At 32.7% G+C, this 24075-nt stretch overlaps 1 protein-coding gene across 2 annotated transcripts in view; it reads left to right on the top strand.

Moving 5' to 3' along the window:
* Window positions 1-24075, top strand: part of PSME4 (proteasome activator subunit 4) — a 92437-nt gene that overhangs the window by 26376 nt on the left and 41986 nt on the right. For both annotated transcript variants that reach the window (XM_077134221.1, XM_077134220.1), the window contains 16 exons: window positions 319-468; window positions 1928-1991; window positions 2566-2640; window positions 3778-3900; window positions 5727-5819; window positions 6409-6674; window positions 9266-9452; window positions 10254-10343; window positions 11103-11167; window positions 11410-11560; window positions 13794-13892; window positions 14107-14176; window positions 14722-14789; window positions 15372-15587; window positions 16178-16335; window positions 21589-21684. In XM_077134221.1, the coding sequence (XP_076990336.1) occupies window positions 319-468; window positions 1928-1991; window positions 2566-2640; window positions 3778-3900; window positions 5727-5819; window positions 6409-6674; window positions 9266-9452; window positions 10254-10343; window positions 11103-11167; window positions 11410-11560; window positions 13794-13892; window positions 14107-14176; window positions 14722-14789; window positions 15372-15587; window positions 16178-16335; window positions 21589-21684 (1971 nt within the window). The remainder of the gene's footprint in view (window positions 1-318; window positions 469-1927; window positions 1992-2565; window positions 2641-3777; window positions 3901-5726; window positions 5820-6408; window positions 6675-9265; window positions 9453-10253; window positions 10344-11102; window positions 11168-11409; window positions 11561-13793; window positions 13893-14106; window positions 14177-14721; window positions 14790-15371; window positions 15588-16177; window positions 16336-21588; window positions 21685-24075) is intronic.

Here is a 24075-nt window from a genome sequence, read left to right as displayed (position 1 = left end):
CAAATATGTTTAATTTTGTAGGTGATTTGGGTAACTTTACCTTTTTTCTGAACTTTATCAACTGTATAGCATTTGTTATGTGAGGAATGTTAAGTTCCATAGACAAGAAGGTAATTTACTTTTTCCTAAGTGTGACAGGGATATTTATTTTAGTATTGTAAAAATGTGTTTCTTACAGGCTAAATCAATATTTGTATTTGTAGTGTGTGATATATCTTATGAAATCCATTCCCCATCCGTTTGTATTATGGTCATATATCTCTGTTGTAAAGCTTTTAGCCAGTGATCAAATATATGAAAACCTTCTTCTTTATTTAGGTATTTTCCAGCAGAGGCCACTGCTGAGATGCTAGAAGAATGGCGGCCTTTAATGTGCCCTTTTGATGTAACAATGCAAAAGGCCATCACTTATTTTGAAATATTTCTTCCTACTTCCCTTCCTCCAGAACTTCATCATAAAGGTTTTAAGTAAGTATATATATATCTTGAAGAATTTTTTAATTCTACAAACTAGAGGTAAAGCAGTAATAAGTCAAAGAAAAGTTTGCAAACTCCACCACTTTATTATACTTACAGCATTTGAAGGCTAAACGAGTTAAAATGTAAGATTGTAAATAGAGAGTAAAGCTTGTATGTCAAGCTAGATAAAATGAGGGCTTTAAGAAATAGGAAGAAAAATAGAAAAACAAAAAAGTAGAAAATATCAGTAAGGAGGCAGTGATAGAAATTTTTAATTTCATAGAGTTTAGGGAAAGGGAAAGTATTTTCCTAAAATTTGAGTTTACTCCCATAATATGTAGTTTTTTTTGGGAATTTAAAAAATCTTTATTACTTGTTCTCATTTGCACTATTAGAAATTATTTTTTCTAGGTGGCTATATGTATGGAATAAATCCTAGAGTGCAAAATATGTAGAATGGCATATGTTTGCCTTTATGAAAAAAGGAAAAGATTTGAAATAAAGACTGGAAGGATAACTGATTAATACTGTGTTTTGGGTTCATGGTTAGTTTTTTTCTTTTTGGGGGCAGGTGTTCCACGTTTTCTATAGTGAGATGTTAGACCTTTTATAATCAGAACTTTATATGTGGCCCATATATTTATCTCATGAAATCGTAATTCAGAAGTTCTGTTTACTTTTTTGACATTTTGTAAAGACATTAATCATATCCAAACATTTCTTGCCCCTACATTTTCTCCTTTCTTTGATTTGAGATAATTTCTCCTACCATAATGCTATTGAATCTAATACTCGGTAGCCCCTATTTCTTTTCTGAAATCTTTCTGCATGGTTAGGTAACAGGGTAATTACTAACTAACTGGATTATTAAAGAGTGTAAGGGAAAGTTGCACAATAGATGCTAACAGGAAGGCAATAAAGATAACAACTGGCAGAGAAGAGAAAAGAGACACATAAACAGGTTGGGGCGGGCCGCGGTGGCTCAGCGGGCAAGAGTGCTTGCCTGCCGTGCCGGAGGACCCCGGTTCGATTCCCGGCCCTAGCCCATGTAAAAAAAAAAAAAAAAAACAAACAAACAAACAAACAAACAAACAAAATATAATAAAAACAAGAAAATGTTTAAAGATGTTTCCCTTTCTTCCATCCTTCCTTCCTTCTCTGTCTTTCCTTCCCTTCCTCCCTCTCTCTAAAAAAAAAAAAAAAAAAAAAATAAACAGGTTGGGGCAGGCAATAAGTATTTCACAACAAAGTAGAAGTTTAGTAGATATTACTCATTTAGCATAAATTGGAAGAGGAATATTCAGACAAGAATTACATTTGTTTTATTAAGTTTGTAACTTTCAGTGTTATTTTTTCTAGGTTGTGTAGTTATCAGTAAGAATAATAGCTTTTAAAAAATACAAAGGATGCCTGGCTTTGAACCTCTTTGTATAAATTACTTGCTATTCATAACATTTTTCTTCTTCAGACTTTGGTTTGATGAATTAATTGGCCTTTGGGTTTCAGTGCAAAATCTCCCACAGTGGGAGGGGGTGAGTATCCCATCTTCTCTTTACTTTTAAATTTTGAAATAAATACATCATCATTGTATGTGTAACTTCTTTTTCTTTAGAATTGGTTATTAGCAGTGTTGTGACCAATTCTTTTTCATTTTATTTACTATATGCTAACACAAGTATTTATTTCTTTTATTTTGTTTTTTTTCTAATCTCTAGGGGTATTCACATATATTGTGAAATGTATGAAATTTAAGCCCCTGCTTGCTTCCTTTTGGGTCCACACTGGCATAGTACAGGACACATAAGTAGATGTTTTCTACATACTTGTTGTATTAAAATTTATTTATTTTTGTTAATGTGCCTTTGTCATTTCCCTTTTTGGAAGCATTGCAGCTCTAGTTGACTTTAAATAGATGGTGTAAATCAGAATTTAAATTTGGAGATTTTTAAAAACTAAGTCGTAAGCCATATATTAAAAATGTGCTAATGATTATTGAAAGAACAAATTGATAAGGGCCAAGAAACTGTGACACTTAAAAACTGAGTCATAGCAAAGCGTTAGACAACAATTGTATTTACTTTACTGTCTCTTTTTCCTTACTTTCAGCAACTAGTAAATCTCTTTGCTCGATTGGCTACAGATAATATAGGGTACATAGACTGGGATCCATATGTACCAAAGGTAATAAGCACATTTGAATATGAATATAACAGCACTTTTAACAATTTTATGTCAATAAGAAATATGTTTTGTTTGCTAATTCCAAGTACCACATGAGCATACTTTTAGACCATTAGTAAAAATATTAAAAAAATGATTTTCAGGGTTGGATCGTTTATTTTCAAAAAGTAATAGGAATACATCAGGGCATCATAATGTGTGGTTTTTGTCTTACATATGCAGAGCATGAATTATACTCATCAGTGGATAATTAGCAAAGTACGGTGTATTATTCAGGATTTCATATATTCATACCTTCCAGAAAATTATGTGTATTGTGTTTGATTGCTATTCTAGGGTATTTCCCACTTTTCCACAACATTATATGTTTGCCTAGAGTAAATAAAGCTAGAGCATCTTCACTTCTTTTTCCGTATTGTTTCACCTGCAGCAGAATGACCCACGGGACTTCAGAAAGCTAGGGCTGGGCACCCTGGTGATTCTGATGCAAACTGACATTAAAGCAGGGCTGGGAAACTGCAGGTGCAAACAACTGTTCTATTTGCCTTTGCTCGGTTTTCCTCTGCTGCTGGATATTAACTAAGGAGGAAAATTAGTTTTTCCCTTCCTTAATACACTTGTTAGTAATGACATTTAAAATACAAATTTAATTGTATTGAAATATAATGACATATAATGACAAATTAAAATAGAAATTCCTAGGGGAAAAAGTTGATGTTAAAATTCTTAGAGAGAGATCGAACTGCATATTGGTGCTGTTGTGCATTCTTGGTATAGATTCAGAGACTAGGAAAAAGGAATTTATGTGTATTTAGAGAGCCAGAAAGGAGTCGAAATATCTTCATGTTTAACTGCAGTATCAACAGTTTGCCTTTTTTATGTTTATAAATCTCATTTTCTCTGTGTTCAGGTACATGATTCAGCTTCTTCACATACACATATCTGGAATTAGCTATTTATGGAAGATATTTATATATAATTTTGAGATAAAAAGCAGGTTTCTGAATAGTATGCAATATTCCTTCAAAGATGCTTATATAAAAACAAGAATGTATCCCATAAAATTAATAAGCAGCTCTTAGCAACTTATTTAAGGAGAGAATTACTTTGTACCTTATAATTTTTTTTTTTTTAAAGATATTCACAAGAATTCTGAGAAGCTTGAACCTCCCAGTGGGAAGCAGTCAAGTGTTAGTCCCAAGATTTTTAACAAATGCTTATGATATAGGACATGCTGTAATATGGATCACCGCCATGATGGTTTGTAATACAGTATATAATTTTGTATAGTTCGTCTAAATTTTAGTTAACCATCCAAAAACTCTAATCAATTTAAGTTCATTTTAGTGATTTGTTTGTCACTTGATTCTTGGTTATCAAGTTTTACACGCCCGGAGTGTTGTCATAATATGTTATTTATAAATCTCCCTCTCCAATGGACCTTAAAAACATTGTCAGAATTTTAGAATTTTGAGGGATTCAGAATGACTTAAGAGTTTTCACAGATCAGGAATTAGACTCAAAGGAAAGGACTTTCCCAAGGTCAAGTTGATCATGATAAAAGTGGGATTAGAATTCAGGTTTCCATATATGCTCAGAAATCCATTACTCCTTCAGTGTTTTCAGTGTTAATGTTTACATATGACGTTGTACTGAGCACAAAACAAATGAACATATTAATCTTACTGAATGGAAAAGTATGAAGAGGTCATTTTATTGTTATTATTGAAGTAAGGTTAAAATGTATCTACAAGCTTATATTTCACTGTCGTTTTTCAAATAAAAATGTTAGAACAACTTTACACTATAGTTTTCTGAATTGTCATTCCTGTATTGCTTCTACAGCTGTCTCTTCCTTGAATTATTCTGTGTTTGATATTGGCTTGCTTTTGTGGAAAGAGAATGATTGCTAGAAGTTCAGCTTTTAAATTTCATTTCAAGTGAAAGAATACTAAAGAAATTCAAGCTCCCTTTGTTTTGACCATTTCATTGTTAAGTTGAAGGAAAATCCCATTTTCTTTTTAACATACAATAAGAACAAAAGCATTTGACTGTTAATACCTTACAAAACCAATGAACTGGAGCTTGTTTGGTGGGGTTGGGGGGGTTCAGAATTATAGTTAATAATTCAGCCTTTTTTGAGTTTATTTTGCTGTGCTTTCCCACACAGTTGTTCTCAGTGGCAACTTCATTTTGTGTTGAATGTGAAAATGAATATTCTAAAATCAATAATGCTAATTATGTTAAAAATTTGTAAAAATTTTTGGTATTTTGCTATGAAATTGTTATGGTGTCTTTGAGTGATTGCCCTATTCTAGGTGGATTTACTAGATTGAAAAATAGGAACGTGGATTTCATTTCAGGAGAAAGACATGTTCCTAATATAATTTGATATTCTGTCTTTAGTCTGTATTGTTTCTTGAATTGATTTCATCTAAATGAAAGATAGGAGATGTCGAAGCCAAGCTGTAGTCCTTTATCCTAGGACTAATCAGCTTATAAACTGAAAGCTAACTATTTTTCCTCGTTTTTCAATCAGGTTGTGGTTGGTTGGTTGGTTCTCTAGTTGGTTGTTTTGGCAATAAATTAAGAAATAAAAATATTTTTTCTTTGGACCAAAATTGTATTCAAATGTAACAAGTTTGGTCATTCTAAGCATTTAAAAGTAATAATAAACCCATCTATTGAATGCATTATTTAAATCTCCCCATTTGATGCAGTAGAAAATTCCTGATGTTACCGCTCTTGATTATTTTAACATGATGATCTCAGTAGCAGATTTTAGTATCCAAGTTATTTGACTGTAGGACAGTAATATACTATTAGCCTAATTTTTTAAGATTATCGTACCAATTTTGTAGTTTGGTTTAGGTAGGTTGTCCTTAGTATGGTAGTTTGTTTTTTAATTGATTTGCATGAAATTAATTGAGGAATTGCTTTTAGACATGTATTTAGAATTGATTTTTCTCAGCAGGGTGAATATGAACCAAATTAGAGATATATATGTAGGCTTGGGCCTGTGGACCACTTCCTTTTACAGTGTGGTGTGAATACTGATAGTTCCTTTTACTCATTTATCTGAACAGGGTGGACCAAGTAAGCTAGTACAAAAACACCTGTCTGGATTGTTTAACAGCATTACTTCTTTTTACCATCCTTCAAATAATGGGCGCTGGCTGGTGAGTATATAACTCGTAAAGAGTCATAATTGATTAAAGATGAGGGCCCTTATTGTATCAGATTTTACCTTTGGTTCCTGTTCATTTTGCACTTATAGGGCTTTGAGTTTTTAACGATACATTTCTATTTAACTAGTACCGGTAGTGTAACCTGTAATACATTTTTCATTTTTCAGATAAGCTTTGGCTATATATAAGTGATTAAGTGTAAAGTAAATTTTCTTTGTTCTTAGAATATACGGAAATAAGATAATACTGTTGTAATAACAAAAATTCCACAAAAGCGTGGAATCACCTTTTCAGTCCTATAGTATAAACTTTTTTTAAAATTTGCCATGTTAAAATGGCTTTTCATATAATAGATTTATGTGTTGAAATTTCTTATAAAAATGAAATTAAAACTCAGTTTTATTAATTATTATCAAAAATTAGTTGGTAAGAATGTTTTATCTATTTATGTTGTGTAGGTCTTTGTAATATAAAAAGAGTTGTTATTTAAAAAGTCTTTTCTTGTGGGAGGGTATTGAGGAACCATGTTTATCTATGTGGGAAGGTAGAACCTACCAGCCTTTTGCTTCTTTGTCCTCAGAACAAGTTAATGAAACTACTTCAGAGGTTGCCAAATAGTGTTGTTAGAAGATTGCATCGTGAAAGATACAAGAAGCCTTCTTGGTTAACTCCTGTGCCTGATAGCCATAAGCTTACTGATCAAGATGTTACAGACTTTGTAGGATGCATTATTCAGCCTGTCCTCTTGGCCATGTTTAGCAAAACTGGTAGTCTAGAAGCAGCCCAGGCTCTGCAGAATCTTGCACTCATGAGACCTGAGTTAGTAATACCCCCTGTACTTGAAAGGTAAGTATAGCTTTACATGGTTTTTGAAGCCTCAGCTTTGACTAGGTTAAAACCTGTCCTGGATATCTGTTCCCTCTACTTCTCTGTTCTCCGTGATTCTGTTTTATTCTCGTGGCTGCCATTTAGCTTTTTCAGTACTTATTCCTGTTCTTAAAAGATAACTGAAGCATTCAACTGAAATGATTGGTAACTTGGTAAAGGATTTTGGAGAGAAAAGAAAATGGGTGGAATAAGTATTTTGGATTATGTGTACGTTTTTAGTTACCCACTTTTTTTGCACATAAATGAAGTCTGGCTGTAGTTTCATCAAAATATGTGTCACTTATATTTTATTTATATTATAAATATTGAGAACATGGCAGAAAATAAAGTGATTTTGGATTTCTATTATTTTTTAGAATCTGATACAGAAGAAAAAATGCTTGTCTTTATTATTTTCATATATTGTGTAATCTTAGGAGTGTTGTTATCAGTGTAAATTTCATTGCATTCATTTCCTTTTTTTGTGTTGAAATGGTAATGAAAATAATGAAAAAGCTCTCCATTTGCCTAGGGTCTTTGTTACATTATAGACCTAGTATGCTTCCCAAGGGAGAGCTCCTCTCAATTCTTTTGCTGTCCAAGAGCAGACCGCTTAAGCTTTTTCTTATACCTCTCTTTTCTTTGCTGCCTTTTCTCTTTGTCAGAAGATAGAGGGAGATTGTTAGTGTTTAGAGCACTGAGTTCCATAACAGCGATTTGTTTAAGGTCCTTCATGTCAGAATCTAGACCATAGCACATTTTCTGACTTGCTGTTGAGACAAGTAAATTTATGTTGGTCATATTAACTTGGGGGAAAGATACTGTTAAAGTTCTCCACCAAAATGAAGCTTGTTTCTCCGTTATCTGTAAATTTCATGTGCTCATGCTGTCTGACCCTGTGCCTGTTGATATAAATATTTGTTAGGTTGAACCTCTCTTTCCCATCCTTTTTAAGTCTACATCTTAGGGCTCTGAAACTTTTCTAGCGTGTAGAACTTTATGAAGCATTGGAGCAGGGAAGGTTGGCAATTTCCCCTCTGTCTTCTACCCATGGTGTTCTTTGTTACTTGGCCTCCATCAGGTGGCAAGCCCCTTAATGTGTCTTTGTTCTTCTGATATCACTCAGGAGGGACTGCAGCTATTTGGATAGTTAAAATGTTGAAGTCTAGGGTGTTTTAGTATTTCTTTATTTCCCCTTCAGTGTTTTTCAGCTGATTATGAATAGTGAGGTAATTTTTAGTTGAAGAAACTAAACTGATAAATGCAAATACATATATCCATTACATTTTTCTTTAGTCCTCAATTTTTGGATAAATTTAGCATCAACATATTGAGTGATGATAAATATTTAATTGATAAACTCCACATTAAAAAAAATCTTTCAGCTATAATTTTTTTTTATTAATTAAAGAAAAAAAAATTAACACAACATTTAGAAATCATTCCATTCTACATATGCAATCAGTAATTCTTAACATCATCATATAGATGCATGATCATCATCAGCTATAATTTTGTGCTGTTTGTAAGTGGCATGGTAACTTTTCAAATATTTTTTCATTTTTAAAAAAGTCAGTGTAGAAAAAAATGTGAAACACTCAGTTTTGAAAATCCTAGAAAGACTGCCTCTGTTAGAGTTTGGCATGTTTTCTCCATCTTTTAAAACAAGCTTAGGTTGGTTTTTTTTTTAACCCTTGTTATAAATCTTCCTTTTCCTACTTACTAATACAGTCCCTTGTTATTTACCTCCTCTGTAAGAGTAGCTTTTAAAACAACTATGTAGAATTTAATGATCTGCCTTTACTGCTGATTGTCGAACCATTTTTTTGTCTTGTTAAGCATTGGGGTTGTTTCTTTGTTTTTTCCCCCCTTAATTTATTGTGTATAAGTATGTAGAACTTTTTCCATTTTATATATTTTTTCTTCTGTAGGCTTGATTCTCAAAAGTGAAATCACTGAGTCTACATTTAGAGTATGAATGTTTTGGGATCTTAATTATTTAGTGATCAGAGTCTTATTACCACCCCACCCCCGACCCCCTGATTTATGGTCAGGAGTATTCTCATATGTTTCTGAGAGGTGATTTGTAATTTTAAAATAAAAGTCTCTAAAAATATATAAAATAGAAGACACTGCACTATTTTATTAAGATTATTTTTCCTGTAAGAGAAGCGAACAGAATAGTTGTACTTATTCCTGAATTCTAATAACCACTGAGCATTAGATTGGATACCATCCTTTTGGAATGTAAAATAATATTTGGATTAAGATGAGTAAACTGTCTGAAATAATGTAAAGTCTACTACTTTTATATTATTTTCCCTGGTGAATTTGCATGGAGGGGCGGTAACCAGGTCACAGAGTATTGGGGAAGCATAACATTAGTCTCTCTGTACCATTTCTTTATTTATGTAATCTTGTTAACTTTGAGAGCAAATCTTCATTCAAAGTACTCTGCTAATGGCAAACCTTTAAACAAAGATGCAGTTTATGAATTTAGCATATTGAATGTATTATGTATGTTTTTCCATGATGAAAATACATTTTTAAAAATTCTATTTTTAAACTAGAACATATCCTGCACTAGAGACATTAACAGAACCTCACCAGCTTACAGCTACTTTGAGCTGTGTAATTGGAGTAGCCCGCAGTTTGGTATCAGGAGGCAGATGGTTTCCTGAAGGCCCAACACACATGCTACCTCTGTTGATGAGAGCTTTGCCGGGGGTGGATCCAAATGACTTTAGTAAATGCATGGTGAGCATATTTATGGTTCAGTTTTATACTTAAGTTACAATTGTTTAAATGGGTGTCTTTTTAATTTCTCTTCAAGTACTCTTTAGGACATGGTTCAATATGAAAACTGTTCATGTAGAACAGAATTATATCAATATATGTCTAAATTTAGATCTGTGGTTATTTAAGCTATGTAATATTTTCCTTCATAAAAATTTTGCCATAAAGTATATGTATTTAATAATTGAGTGTTGCTTTAAAATTCATTACATTACAAATGCTATACATTTTAACATCTCTTTGATATTTGATCCCTTGCACTTCCCTTCTACAGAGGACTACAAGGGGCATGATGAAAAGTTACTGAGTTTAAAATGCCAAAGCCTGCTTATATACCCATCTTCTTCTGACTTAACTTTATTGATCTTTCATCTTCCTTGGTCTTTAATTTCTGAATTAGCTTTTCTGTTTTGTTAAAGCTACATTTTTAGGTGAGAAACAGAGAAACTTCTTAATGACAAAATGTTGGAAAACCTTATGCTTAGAATCCTTAATAAGAAAGGCTTTGTTAGAAAAACAAATTAAAAAACCTGAGAAATAATTGTATACAAATAAATTTAATATAACTTCATTGCTAAAGTGGCAGCTAGTTGATTGTAAGGAGCCTTAAAATGTTTAATTCTAAACAAAAGTGTTCCAGAAAGACTGTTGTGGGGTTTTCCCAAAAATAATTTATCTGGGTACTTTATTGTAGCTTATGGTATACTTGTATATTTGAGCTATTATTATATAATATTGAAAATCATTTGCATCTCCCTACAGATAACATTCCAATTTATAGCAACATTTTCTACTCTGGTGCCTTTAGTAGATTGTTCATCTGTACTACAAGAAAGAAATGACCTCACAGAAGTAAGGATGCTTTCTGGATGCAAAAGGGCTTGCCAAGTTCTAATTATTTTGTATGCATAGTAATATTTGATAGTTTAAAAACAACTTTGAATAGGTGCTAATGAAATAAAATTACTATTTTGTGACTCAAATATTATAAATAGTGGCCAAGACAACATTGGTAAGATGTCTGCAGAGCACCCATCATAGGAGGTGGTTTAAAAAAGAAAAAGGCCATTTTTGTAAAAACTGACATCTGGAGATATATTTCAATTTTTCTGTAACTTTAATGGTCAAGCAAAGAACTTAGGTTTTTTTCCATATTCTTATGTTAAGAATAGATCTGTTCCTGGAATTGACCTCTAATGAAGAGAGTTTCTTCATTACTGTCTGGTTCTTTTAGAACCATTTTCTTTATAGCAAGTGTGTTACAACGTGTGTCATTTAGATGTTCATGTAGTGAGAGATCATCCTTTACATATATACCAAACGTTTCAAAATTATAATTAATAATGAAGATGGTGGCTTGACTTGTTTTGGTGCTTTAAAAATACTGTTACTTAACTTATTGTTGTTCCTTGAAAGTAGTGGATACAGCTGATTTAAATTGAATATGCAATTATGTTGCTGTTTCTTACATTACCTGATATAATAATTTAGTGGCATTTTTTATATATATAATAATTTAGTGGTATTTTATAGGCCATAATTAAGTTTTGTTAGTCCAGAGAAAAAAATCAAATGTCATTTGTAATTTTTCCACATATGGGGTTGTTATAGGTGGAACGAGAGCTTTGTTCAGCCACAGCTGAATTTGAAGATTTTGTCTTACAGTTTATGGACAGGTGAGTCCAGACCTACCCTTTATCTGACATTCAGAAAAATGAGTGGTCTGTCTCCACAGCTGTAGTCTGTCTCTGCATTTTAAACTTTATTTAGCTGCTACCCAAGGGCACTTGATTTGTGAACCATACGAGTTGAGGAGCTATCACTTGAGTAGTCATGACAATGGAAGCTTTTCTAATCACCATTAAAAGTTTTACCTATTTTTTATTGCTGAATGTTATATATTTTTTTAATTCTTTAGATGCTTTGGACTTATAGAAAGTAGCACATTGGAGCAAACAAGAGAAGAGACAGAAACTGAGAAAATGACTCACTTGGAGAGTTTGGTCGAATTAGGTTTATCCTCTACATTCAGTACAATCCTCACACAATGTTCCAAAGAAATATTTGCGGTAAGAGAGCATTCCTGCAAAAAATTAAATTCTAATCTTGTATTTTTTTTTTGTTGTTGCTTTAAAATTGAATTTCAAGTTTCTTTAAATTTTCTCTATCATGTTAATTTATCCTTTCTATTCATACTAAAATTTGAAAAATATATGTTTTTTTAAAATTTACAGTTAAATTTAACTTGGGAGAGGAATTTTGGAAATTGCTTATGTCATCACATGATATAAATTGAATCCTAAATATAAGAATCTGGCAAATAGTTCTGGATTAGAAATTGTTCTCATAAGGCATCCTATAAACATCCATTTATTCAATATTCATTGATAGCTATGTACAGTATGGTCTTTAAGACCACACTTTATTTCCATTTCTGTTTCTTCTCACATCATCCGAGACTATTGCTACTTAATATGTTTATTGTGTTTAAAAGGTAAAATGCCTTCTTAGAGAGTTAATATTACAACTGCACAAAATATTTACAAAGGTTGCATTATTCAAAGAAATGAATATAAATATCTCATTTTACCAGAATTTTTTGAAAGGATATGAAAGTTTCAACATTGTTAACCGAAGTCTAGAATATTCTTTCTTCCTTTCAGGAAATGAGCTAAAATTCTGTTATAAAATTAAATAGAATATTGTTCTAGTTTGCTAGCTGCCAGAATGCAATATACCAGAAACAGAATGGCTTTTAAAAGGGGCGAGTTTAATAAGTTTCTAATTTACAGTTCTAAGACTGAGAAAATGTCGCAATTAAAACAAGTCTATAGAAATGTCCAATCTAAGGCATCCCTGGAAAGATACCATGGTTTAAGAAGGCCAATGAAGTCAGGGTTTCTCTCTCAAGTGGGAGGGCACATGGTGGAAAGGCATATGGTGAACATGGTCAGGGTTCCTATCTCATCTGGAAGGGCGCGTGGCAAACTTGGCGTCACCTGCTAGCTTCTTCTCCTGGCTTCCTGTTTCATGAAGCTCCCCGGGAGACATTTTCCTTCTTCATCTCCAGAGGTCACTGGCTGGTGGGCTCTGCTTTTCGTGGCTATGTCTTTCTGCTCTGCTCTCTCTGAATTTCCCATTCTCCAAAATGTTTCCTCTTTTATGGGACTTCAGAAATTAATCAAGACCCACCTGAATGGGTGGAGACATGTCATCACCTAATGCAGCTTAACAACCACTCGATTACAGCACATCTCCAGGGAGATGATCTAATTACAGTTTCAAACATACAGTGCTGAATAGGGATTAGAAGAAATGGCTGTCTTTACAAAATGGAATTAGGATTAAAACATGGCTTTTCTCAGGGACATACATCCTTTCAAACCAGCGCAAATATTAAAGACTTTTAGGCTAGGAATAGATGTTTCTGGTTTGTAGTTGTCAGAAGGATGCTCTTCTAGTTGCCAGAAGGATACTGTTCTAGTTTGCAAGCTGCCGGAACGAGATATACCAGAAACAGAATGGCTTTTAAAAAGGAGAATTTACTAAATTGCAAGTTTACAGTTCTATGACTGTGCAAATGTCCTTGGTTCAAGAAGGCCAATGATGTTCAGGGTTTCTCAGCTGGAAAGACACATGGTGAGATCTGCTAGCCTTCTGTTTAGCGGCTTTCCCAGGGCTCTGTCCGTTCTGTTGGCTCTGTCGGTTCTGGTAACTCTCATGGCTCTTAGCTTTTTCCAAATGGTTCCCTCTTAAAGGGCTCCAGTAAGCCAACCCCACCTTGAATGGGTGGAGAGGCATCTCCATGGAAACCATCTAATCAAAAGTTACCTACCCACAATTGGGTGGTTCCCATCTCCATGGAAGCAATCATGGAGCTCCCACCCAGTAAAACTGCAGATAAAAGACTTGGCTTTGCTGGGATGCACAACAGATTCAAACCAGCACTAATACTATAAACATCAGCTATTCCAAAAAAATTCCCTTTATTATATTGGGTTGGTTAGTCAACAAGATACTAATTAAATTTGATTTCATCAGTTGTAATTTTGTGTATGTGGGTAGAGTTTCTGAAACGAAATCTGCACCAAGTGTTTGTTCAAGTTAGGATCTTGTGCAAAGATTATTCTTAAATCTGATTCTAACGTTATTAAGCAAATCCTTGTAAATTCAACACAATTTAAAACTGCCTATTTGGTTATTTTTATATTGCGTATACTTTACTGTTTTTATTTTCCTTAGCATAGTTAATTTTCTGAAGAATACTGATTAGGTATTTTCATTTCTTACATATATTAACAGGTGGCCCTTCAGAAGGTTTTTAATTTTTCTGTTTCACATATATTTGAAACAAGAGTAGCAGGCCGTATGGTTGCAGACATGTGCCGTGCAGCTGTAAAGGTGAGTTTATGTGTTTGGACTAATGAATTAATGAAACAAAAAAACAAGTTTATGTGGTTACTTGTTGCAGAAGTGCCTGTTACCCTAAAGAAATAGTTCTTTCAGTAGCTGCTTACAAGCCTTGTTTACCACTGAAAATAAATGTTTGTGCATATTTTGTGACTCATAAATATTGTGCCTTTCCAAAAAATTATTTATACAAATATGTTTTCAGTGCAACCCAGAGGAGTCTTTGAAACTATTTGTTCCCCATTGCTGTGGTGTCATAACTCAGCTTACAATGAGTAAGTCATAAGATTTTTATTCTGTCTTTACGGTTGTATATCTACTTTTTTTTTATTTCTAGAACTCTGTTGGCAAAAACAGTTTCATTAAGGTATACAATATTACAATTGTGCAGTTCAGTGGAATATCACTCAAAAAAAGTCTCATGCAGGTTGGCTGTTAGCTTAGACATTTTACCTTATTAACTCAATATTTTCATTACTTTTTGAACTATCCGGAGGTTGCCTTAAAAAATATATCAGTTACTTTGAGATATGTAAACTGGCAGAACTCCTCCTTGGAGTTTTTTTTTTTAATTTTTGTTTCTACCTCAAAAAATATCGATTACTTTTGAGATATGTAGACTGGCAGAAGTCCTTGTTGGTGTATTTATTTTCTTTAAATTTGTGTTTCTGCTTCTTCTGGAGTGAGTTCAGCTTCATGAAAAAGGAGTGAAAAGTCTCTTTCTGGCTGTCTCTTAGAAATAGAAAATATAAATATTAAAAATGAGGTATTTGATTGAATGCTTGATACATTTTCCTGATCTCGATTTTGACGGTTTTAGATGATGATGTCCTGAAAGAAGAAGAGCTAGACAAGGAGTTACTATGGAATCTTCAACTTTTGTCTGAGGTACTCTATATCTTTGAAATAAGAAATTTGTTACTTTGAAAACATTGACATGCTTTTAAGATTTAATCCTTTTATAACAATTTGACTTGAAAACATATGAAAAGTAATAAGTTTTTGAGATTTCTTGATATGACTGCAAAAAAGTCAGAATATTTCATTTTCCTTCATTATCAAACAAGTGTGATAATGATAATTGACTGAATAATTTTGCTGTTTAATATAGGTAACTACTAATTAATTGACAAGTTTATCATATTTGAGAATATCTTTTTCCTACATTCTAAATTTGCCATGTAACCTCAGTTTCCTGTATGGGTTAATTCAGGAGCCATAGAACTTCAATTCAATTTTGTCTCATTGAGGAGTTAGGCTCTCTTGAAAGGAGTAAGTTACTATGGCATGTTGGAGACTAAACTTAGAAAATATGTTTGATTTAAAAAAGAATTGTTAGAATACCGGTAAAATGAAAGTCCTAAATTGAAATAAAGTCATTTTAAGAAACGATGTTATTTTATTCTACTTTAGTGGCCAAACATTGAACTTTTTATTATTTCATATCTTCACCAATTTTCTTCTTTTTAGATTACTCGAGTGGATGGGAAGAAGTTGCTTCCTTATAGGGAGCAGCTTATAAAGATTCTCCAAAGAACGTTACATTTAACCTGTAAGCAGGGTTATACTCTGTCTTGCAACCTTTTGCATCATCTTCTTCATTCTACTACACTTATTTACCCTACAGAATACTGCAGTGTGCCAGGTGGCTTTGACAAACCTCCTTCTGAATATTTTCCTATCAAGGCAAGCATTTTCAGTTATTTAGGATTCTGGGATATTTGGGATTCATTTTCTAAGTTATTTAAACTGTGCTTTTTTTGTCCTATGTATAAAGACGTCAGTACTTTATTTTCAAATAGATTATTAAAACTACTAATGGAATGTATTAAACTTTGAAATGAGTACCACATTGTTATTTCACTGTGACATGGAACTAAGCCTCTGTTTTCCTCGTGTTTGTATGTATATTGACTAGTTATGCGTCTAACCTCTGTAGTTCCGTTATAATTTTATTGCTAAACTCAGTAGCCTGACATAAATTTATTATCACTCTGATAATAAATGCATCATTGACTGGCTCTTTGGGAAGAATTTTTTTTTTTTAGGAGTTTAATGAAAATAATACTCCTGTTATTTTAGAGTAGTAATAATAATGTAGGGGTATATGATGAAGTTTTCATGTCACCTTTTGTCCATTGTTTATTTTGGAGCTTAGGTTTGGATTATTTATGCATTTTCTTTTGAACATTTTAAGTAACATACGTATTTTTTAAAACAGTATATATGTGTTTTTTAAATTACTCAACTTGCTAAACAAATACTATTTTTTCTAGGACTGGGGTAAACCAGGGGACTTGTGGAATCTGGGAATCCAGTGGCATGTTCCATCTTCAGAAGAAGTAGCTTTTGCCTTTTATCTCTTGGACTCCTTTCTTCAGCCTGAGCTCATCAAACTCCAGTATTGTGGGGATGGAGAAATTGAAATGTCTAGGTTAGTTTTCTTTTATAATCAATTAGTGTTACTCAGTTGCAGACTAAAAATGTCTGTTGTAACTATTCCCTCTTTACCTATGGCATATCTGATGTATTCAATTTTATTATGTATTTCAAATGTGTCATAAATGTAGGGTTTTTTTCTAGTTTGCGTTTAGTACCTTTTCCATAGTAGGAAACGTATGCATCATTTGGGAAGACTGTTTAGAAAGAAACTGCCTCTTTTTCTTGACCAAGCTTAAATTTTGTTGGGTTGTTACTTTATAGTAATTCATATTAGTTGATGTTAATGTTATTTAGAGAAATATCTCTGTGAGATATTTTTTTTCTTTTGTTTTAGTTTTTATTTGTTAATATATATATGCAGTGTTCATTTCCCCCTTTTTTGCGGTGGGGGTAGGTGAAACCTCTTATATTACAGTTTTATTCTGCAAGAACATAAATTATACAACTTAAAAAATAAAATAAAAAAATTAAGCGGTTCATCAAAATATTCCAACCTACTGCATACAGAAATTGTTACTATTTAAAATTGTACAGCATTATCATCTCAATATGTAGTGGCATACATTCAAAATCGTGTATATCATATGAGAATAGAATATAACTTTGAAATTCAAATTTGTTCAACCCTCTAGATAACATGTAACATGTTATTTCTCATTTTAACCACTTTAAATTATGCAGTTCAGCAGTGTTAATTACATTCACAATTTGTGCTATCGTCAGGCCAGACAGAAGCTCTGTACAATTAAGTGTTTAGCTCCGCTTCCCTATCTCCATCCCTGCCCCTGGTAACCTGTATTCTAGTTTCTGACACTATGAATTTGCATATTCTAATTATCAATAAAAAGTACAATATTTGTCCTTTTGTGTCTGGCTTATTTCACTCCACGTGATATCTTTAAGGTTCATATTGTGGTCTGCAATAGGACTTCATTACTTTTAGAGTCAAATAATAGTCCATTGTTTATACCACATTTTGTTTATCTCTTTATCTGTGATAGACATTGAAGTTGCTTCCATCCTTCGGCAGTTGTGAATAATGCTGCTTTGAACACCAGGGTGCAAATATATTTTAAGTCCTTGCTTTCAGTTCTTTTCAGTATAGACCTAGAAGTGGGGTTGCCAGGTCCCTATGTTATCGTCTAGGTGTTTTATCATATTCTTTCTTATGTTTGGGTCTTGGATCCACTTTTAGTTCATTTTTATATATGGTGTGACATGTCCATCAAAAGCGTCCTTTGCAGATGGACATCCAGTTTTCCCAATACCATTTGTTGAAGAAACTGTTCTTTCCCCAGAGTTAATTTGTGAATTCTCTGTTCTCATCCATTGGTCTCTTATGTCTGTTCTTGTACAAGTACCGTACTGCTTAAATTCCTTTAGCTTGGTAATAACTTTGAAAATCAGGAAGTGAAAGTGCTCCAACTTACATTCTTTTTTTTTTCAAGATTTCTTGCTGATTTGGGGGTCCTTACCCTTCCATACAAATTTGTTGATTGCTCTTGCATTTCTGCAAAGAAGTTTCACTTTTTTAGTATTCCAATCTTGGGACACAGACTGTACTTCCATTTATTTAAGTCTCTTTACATTTCAATAGTTTTTGTTATAAAGTCCTTTATATCCTTGGTTGAACTAATTCCTTTATTCTTTTAGTTGTTAGTGTAAAGGTAATATTTTTCTTGATTTTGTTTTCAGATTGTTCATTACTGGTGTATAGAAAGACCAGTGATTTTTATGTGTTTCTCTTGTACTCTGCCACTTTTCTGAGTTTGTTCATTGGTTCTAGTAGCTTTATAATGGATTTTTCTATATTTAGAGTTATGTCATCTGCAAATGGGAAAATTTTAACCTAATACATTTCTATTTGGATGGCTTTTATTTCTTTTTCTTGATTAATTCTTCTGGCCAGAGCTTCCAGTAAAATATTTAATAGCATTGGTGAAAGTGAGCATTCTGGTGGTGTTCCTGATTTTAGGGGGAAAGCTTTCATTGTTTCACTGTTAAGTATGTTAGCTGTGGATTTTTCGTATATGCTGTTGACCATGTTGTAGATGTTTCTTTTTATTCCTAGTTGTCTGAATGTTTTTATCAACAAGGTTACTGGATTACTTCCTATTGATCTATCTTAATGTTCTGTCCATATTGAAAGTTGTCAGTGAAGTCTTCAGTTCATGTAGAGCCGTCTGTTTGTCCCTTCACATATCTAATATGTCACATGTTTTCTTGCTCTGCTGTTAATTGCATATATATATATTTATAATTTTTATGTCTCATTGAATTGACCTTTTTATGAGTAGATAGTGTCTTTCTGTGATCCTTATAACAGTTATTTATAATCTATTTTATCTTATATTAGTATAGCCACCTGTTCTGTCTTGGGTGCTATCTGGTTGGACTTTTTCCCATTCTTACGCTTTCACCCTACTTGTATATTTGTATTTAAGCTGTGTCTTTTATAAACAGCATGTATTTGGGTCATGCTTTTTATCCATCTGCATTTATCCATGCTTTTTATCCATTTATCCATTTGGGTCATGCTTTTTATCCATTTTTATCCAGAGTCCAATCTCTGACCTTTGATTGGAGCATTTAAACAGCTTACATTTAAAGTAACTGCTAATAATGGGGAATTTCTGCAATTTTATTATTTGGTTTTTGTATTTTTTTTGTTTCTCATTTCTTCTATTAGCTGTCTTTTTTGTATTTAGTTGATCTCTTATAGTAATACCACCTTAACTACAATGGCATGCTCAAACTATGTTCCTACACCCCTCCATCCCGCACCTTTATGTTTTTGTCACAAACAATATCTTTATACATATGTGTCCCAAATCTTAGACTTATTATTTTTTATGCATTTGAATTTTAGATTCTATAAAAAGTAAATAGGGTAATTACAAACAAAAAGTACAGTAGTAATGGTGTTTATAATTACCTGTGTATTTACCTTTACAAGTAATCTTTATTTCTTTATGCCACTTGAATCTACTGGCTAGTGATGATGAATGCCTTCAGCTATTGTTTGTCTGGAAATGTCTTAGTCTCTCCCTCATTTTCAAAAGATAGTTTTGCTAGATACAAAATTCTTTTGGTTGACAATTTTTTTTCTAGACCTTTAAAAGATTTCATCCTGTTGCCTTCTTGCCTTAGTGGTTTCTGATATGAAATCTGCATTTAATCTTATTGAGGTTACCTCCTGCAGCTTTCAGAGTTCTCTGTATTTGGCATTTGACAGTTTGGTTATAATCTGTCTGGGTGGGGATCTCTTTTGAGTTTATCCTGTTTGGAGTTTGTTGGTTTTCTTAGACATGTGTATTCATTTCTGTTGTTACATTTGGAAGGTTTTCTGCCATTAAAGCTTTTCTCTCTATGTCAGAAGTCTAATCTTTGTACCAAATGTTTTATATTAATAGTTTCCTATTATTACCTTGTTCCTTTAGGTGGGCCATCATTTCCTATTTCTTTGTATACCTTGTACTCTTTTGTTACATACTGTACATGTTAAGATTTTAATGTATTGGCTCTCGAGTATAGTCCCTGAGGTGTCTGTTCCTTAAGGTTTTACCCAGCTAGTGATATAACAGAGATTTCCTTGAATGCCAGGACCTAACAGAACAAACAAAATGAATGCTAAAAAATACCTTTCACAGTTGTTGCAGTTTGACTTTATGTTCTCTGTCAAAGGTTAGTCCTTCTATCACTGAACCGGAAAAACAGCCAGGTGTGAATTTGCAGGGTCTTCTCTGGTCTTTTCTGATCCTTGGCCATTGTCCTAGGCATCTGCTCATGGCCTTAGGAATTCCCTAATTTTCAGGGGTCTAAATTCCCCCTCTTTTCCCTCTGACGTAGTCTTTCCCCTAGTTCGGATGCTGTATTATGTCTTGAAGTCAACCATAATTTGCCCCAGGTTGCTGCAGTTTGATTTTTTTTCTTACACTGATTTAGTTATCAGCAAGCTGCTCTGCAAGAGCATTGAGAAAGAGTGTTCTGCCAGTTTTTGCTAGTTGTTTAAAGATTCCGTGGGAGTATGGAACCCTGTAACACCTCACTCTGCTATCTTGGTCAGCAGAAGTTCTCCCATTCCATTCTTGGAAATAGCTATTTAGGAGTATTAGACATTTACAGTGTCTTATTTATAAAAAGTAGTAAGAAAATTACTATGTGTCAAATACCATAAATCTTTACTTAATAAACAGATTCAGTAGAAATAGATTTGGAGGAGGAAGTTTTATCGACCTATACTGACTATAATACTCTAACCTGCTCTTTCAGATAATAAGTTTTTAGCTAGGTCTTTTTTTAGAAGATGAAATAAGCTGGGTGATGTTTAGTAGCACTGTTTTTGCTTTTTGTTTATAGTGGTATCTTTGGCAAGGAGACTGTTAAATACAGAATTGCTTCCTAAGTGGCTGTGAATGGTTGTAACTTGTCACTAATTATTTAGAGCTTGTTAAAGTATAAGGAGGTCCAGGGCAGGCCACGGTGCCCATCAGGTAGAGTTCTCGCCTGCTGTGCTGGTGACCTGGGTTCAATTCTTGGTGCCTGCCCATGGGGAAAAAAAAATTAAGGAGGTCCAGTATTACCAATAAATCTGTTCAGTTATCCTCTACTATTAATTGGGTAAACTGAAGACCTTTGCCTTAGTTTTGCGTAGTCCCACTTGATAGAAATTTTAGTATATCCCCCATTTTAGAGGTCTTTTAAAATAGGGATCAGGTGTTTTGTAAAATATGAAAATATCTCATTTTGTGTGAAAAACAGCATATATGCAGAAATGTAATACATTTCAAAGCACACCACAACAATTAGTTAGAGAACATATTTCAGGGTTTGGTATGGGTTACAGTTCCACAATTTTAGGTTTTTCTTTTTGGTTGCTCCAAGACACTGGAGACTAAAAGAAATATCAGTATAATGATTCAGTAGTCATACTCATTTGTTAAATCCTATCTTCTCTGTTATAACTCTGACTTCTCCTTTGATCTTTCTCCCAGTCTTTGGGGATATTTGGGCTATTCCCATTCTAACTTTTTCTTGTTGAAAACGGCTGTCACTAGTATGGGATAGGGGGATGGAGCTAGATGATGTTCTGAAGAGGCTGGCCTCTCTGGGTTCCAGAACTTATCTGACCTAGGAACCCATCTGGAGGTTGTAGGTTTCTGGAAAATAATCATAATGCATGGAAACTTTGTTGAATCTCCAATAAAACCTTAGGGGTTCTGAAAATACCTTTTATCTTTTCTAGAGATGATGTTCTGCAGAGTCTGACAATAGTGCACAACTGTTTAATTGGCTCAGGAAACCTCTTACCTCCATTGAAAGGAGAGCCAGTTACTCACTTGTAAGTAAAATTAGTTACTTTACTATTTTGCTGTTTTCCCTTTTGGCGTAATTTTAAGTCTTTAGTCAATTAATGATGCTGTGGTTTTGTTTTTGCTGTTTTGTATCATCTGGACCTTTTTATTTGCCAAAAGTGGCCTAACAGTTTAGGGCTTAATTAACTTAACATTAATTTAATGTTAATCAGTTAAAAAATACCGACTTAGAGACATTAAATTCATCTGTTAATTTAGTGAGTTATTAGAAATATTCTTTAATATTTATCTCAGTATATTAAGAGTCTAAGATTAATATTCTAAGATAATATTCTGGAGTATAAAGAAAGAAAAACACTTTCTGCAAAATCAGTCATTTTGATTTAGGTTTTTGTAGTGAAAAGAAACTGGGAATTTTTTCATGAAAAACCATTCAGTGTTGATTATGATTTTTGAGCTTTTCACATTTTTACTGAGTGACTTGTAAGATTTTCATGCTTTTCAGAATATAATTATTTTGAATGAATACCTCAATTTAGTCCATTTGAATGATGAGTTTTTTAAAATTGAGTTTTAAGTAAAGTCAGCAGTATGTCATGACTTTATATCTGTTAGAAAATTGACACATAGTAACTTCAATTTAGGTCATTATCTTTCAACATCAACATCTTGTTGCTATGCAATTTAATGAAAATCACAAAAAATGTGTAGGTAAACCTTCAGAGAGTAAATGGAGAGAATTGTATACTGGTTCTTGCAACAAAAAATTTCAAGGAGTGGTTTAAAAATGTGGCTTGCTTGTCTTTCCCATATTTTCTACTGTTTGAAGTTGCCTTTTTCTAGAACACCTAATTTATTTTACTTTGAAAACTACTTCCAGATATTGCTGTTGAGATTCTTTACTAGGTTTAATAGGGTGAAGTAGGGGTATTTCCGTTTTAAGTTTGCATGTAATTTGTTGGATTTCTTTTGAAGAAATTTTGGTTTTCATCAGTTTTACAGTTATAAGCAATTTAACCAAAATCTGTTGGTTTTAAGAGAGATTGAATTTAAACGTATTTTAAAATAGAAACTTACAGAAATTATTTTCAGTTTCCCAATGAAATTAACAGTGTGTATTATACAGTAATAACTCTTCTATGGCATGCTAAAAAGGTATTTTCACATTACAGATTTAGTGTTTCAGTGAATTGAGTTCTCCTTCAAGGTATTAACAATGAAGTTGTGGTTATTTAATCCAAGAGTTTAGGAGCAAAAGAAAGAATCTTCCATGTATTTTTAGTATTAAATGATTATTATGTTGCCCTGCTGAATAGTCAGCTGAGGTTGAGTTTTCTCTTAGAGTTTAAATCAGCTGGTAGCCATATTTATACCATATGTAATAATGAGTTGCAAAAAGTCTTCATCCTTGAAATAAATGTGCACCACGTCAAAAGCTCCACATATAGGATTATTATAAAGCCAGCTAGAATTTTATATAATGGAATACATTTTCAATAAAGAAAAATGGTAAGAAAATTTTATGAATGCCACAGAATATAATAAATAGGTAGATTGTTAGCTCATATTATAAGCTGTAAAATTGTCCTAAATATCCTTATATGGACTTTTCCCAGAAAAGTTGAAAAAGGAAGATAATTTCAGACTGTGAAGTCTCCCTTTGGCTTTTAAATAAGTAACAAAATCCTTCTCTTTAAAATCATTTTCTAACTGGTAACACCTTCATCTGAAATTTTAATTTATTTTGGAAAAGTGTGCAGTTTTACATTTATTTTCTCTTTATAACATTTTGACATTTTTTGCAGGTAATGATAAGTTGTTATGAAACTATAGTAAAATGAAGTTAAGCCTTTTAAATTTCTAAAATGTTGAATCTAGGTCAATAATTGTTAAAATCTTCTAAATATAAATTGATTAGAAAAATAATTTAATGATTCTGTTGTTCTACGTTATAAGAAATGTGACCCTGCCCACTTGTTTTTAAGATGATCCAGAAAAGTATACATGTATATATAATCTATGTACTTTTCATACTACTAGATGCCTGAGGAATTCTGCCTTCTAATAACAAATAGTTTGGCTGTGGTATTATGGAATATTATACATTTTCTGAAATACCAGACCAGTTTTTGGAAGCACTTAGCAACTCTAGCAGATGTTTTTTAAATTTAAATTTATATTTTCTCACAAATCTGAATTAGGTAAAATAGTCTAGCTGATATATATATATATATATATAGTGTGATTGTTCAGTATTAAGTTTGCCTAGTGCCTATGTTAGTATTTCTATTCTGGAAAATTGCTGTGATGAAAAACTAGAAGCTTAGTTTATTTCTTAGTTTTCCTTTAAGAAAATCTAACTTAGCTCCTCATTAGAGTGTATGGGACTCTTAAAATCGCATTGTTCGGGTAAATGT

The sequence above is a fragment of the Tamandua tetradactyla genome, chromosome 17 (genome assembly GCF_023851605.1).
Source record: "Tamandua tetradactyla isolate mTamTet1 chromosome 17, mTamTet1.pri, whole genome shotgun sequence".
Taxonomy (NCBI): domain Eukaryota; kingdom Metazoa; phylum Chordata; class Mammalia; order Pilosa; family Myrmecophagidae; genus Tamandua; species Tamandua tetradactyla.
The sequence above is the reverse complement of the archived record's forward strand: the minus strand, read 5'-3'. Positions and strand labels throughout refer to the sequence as shown.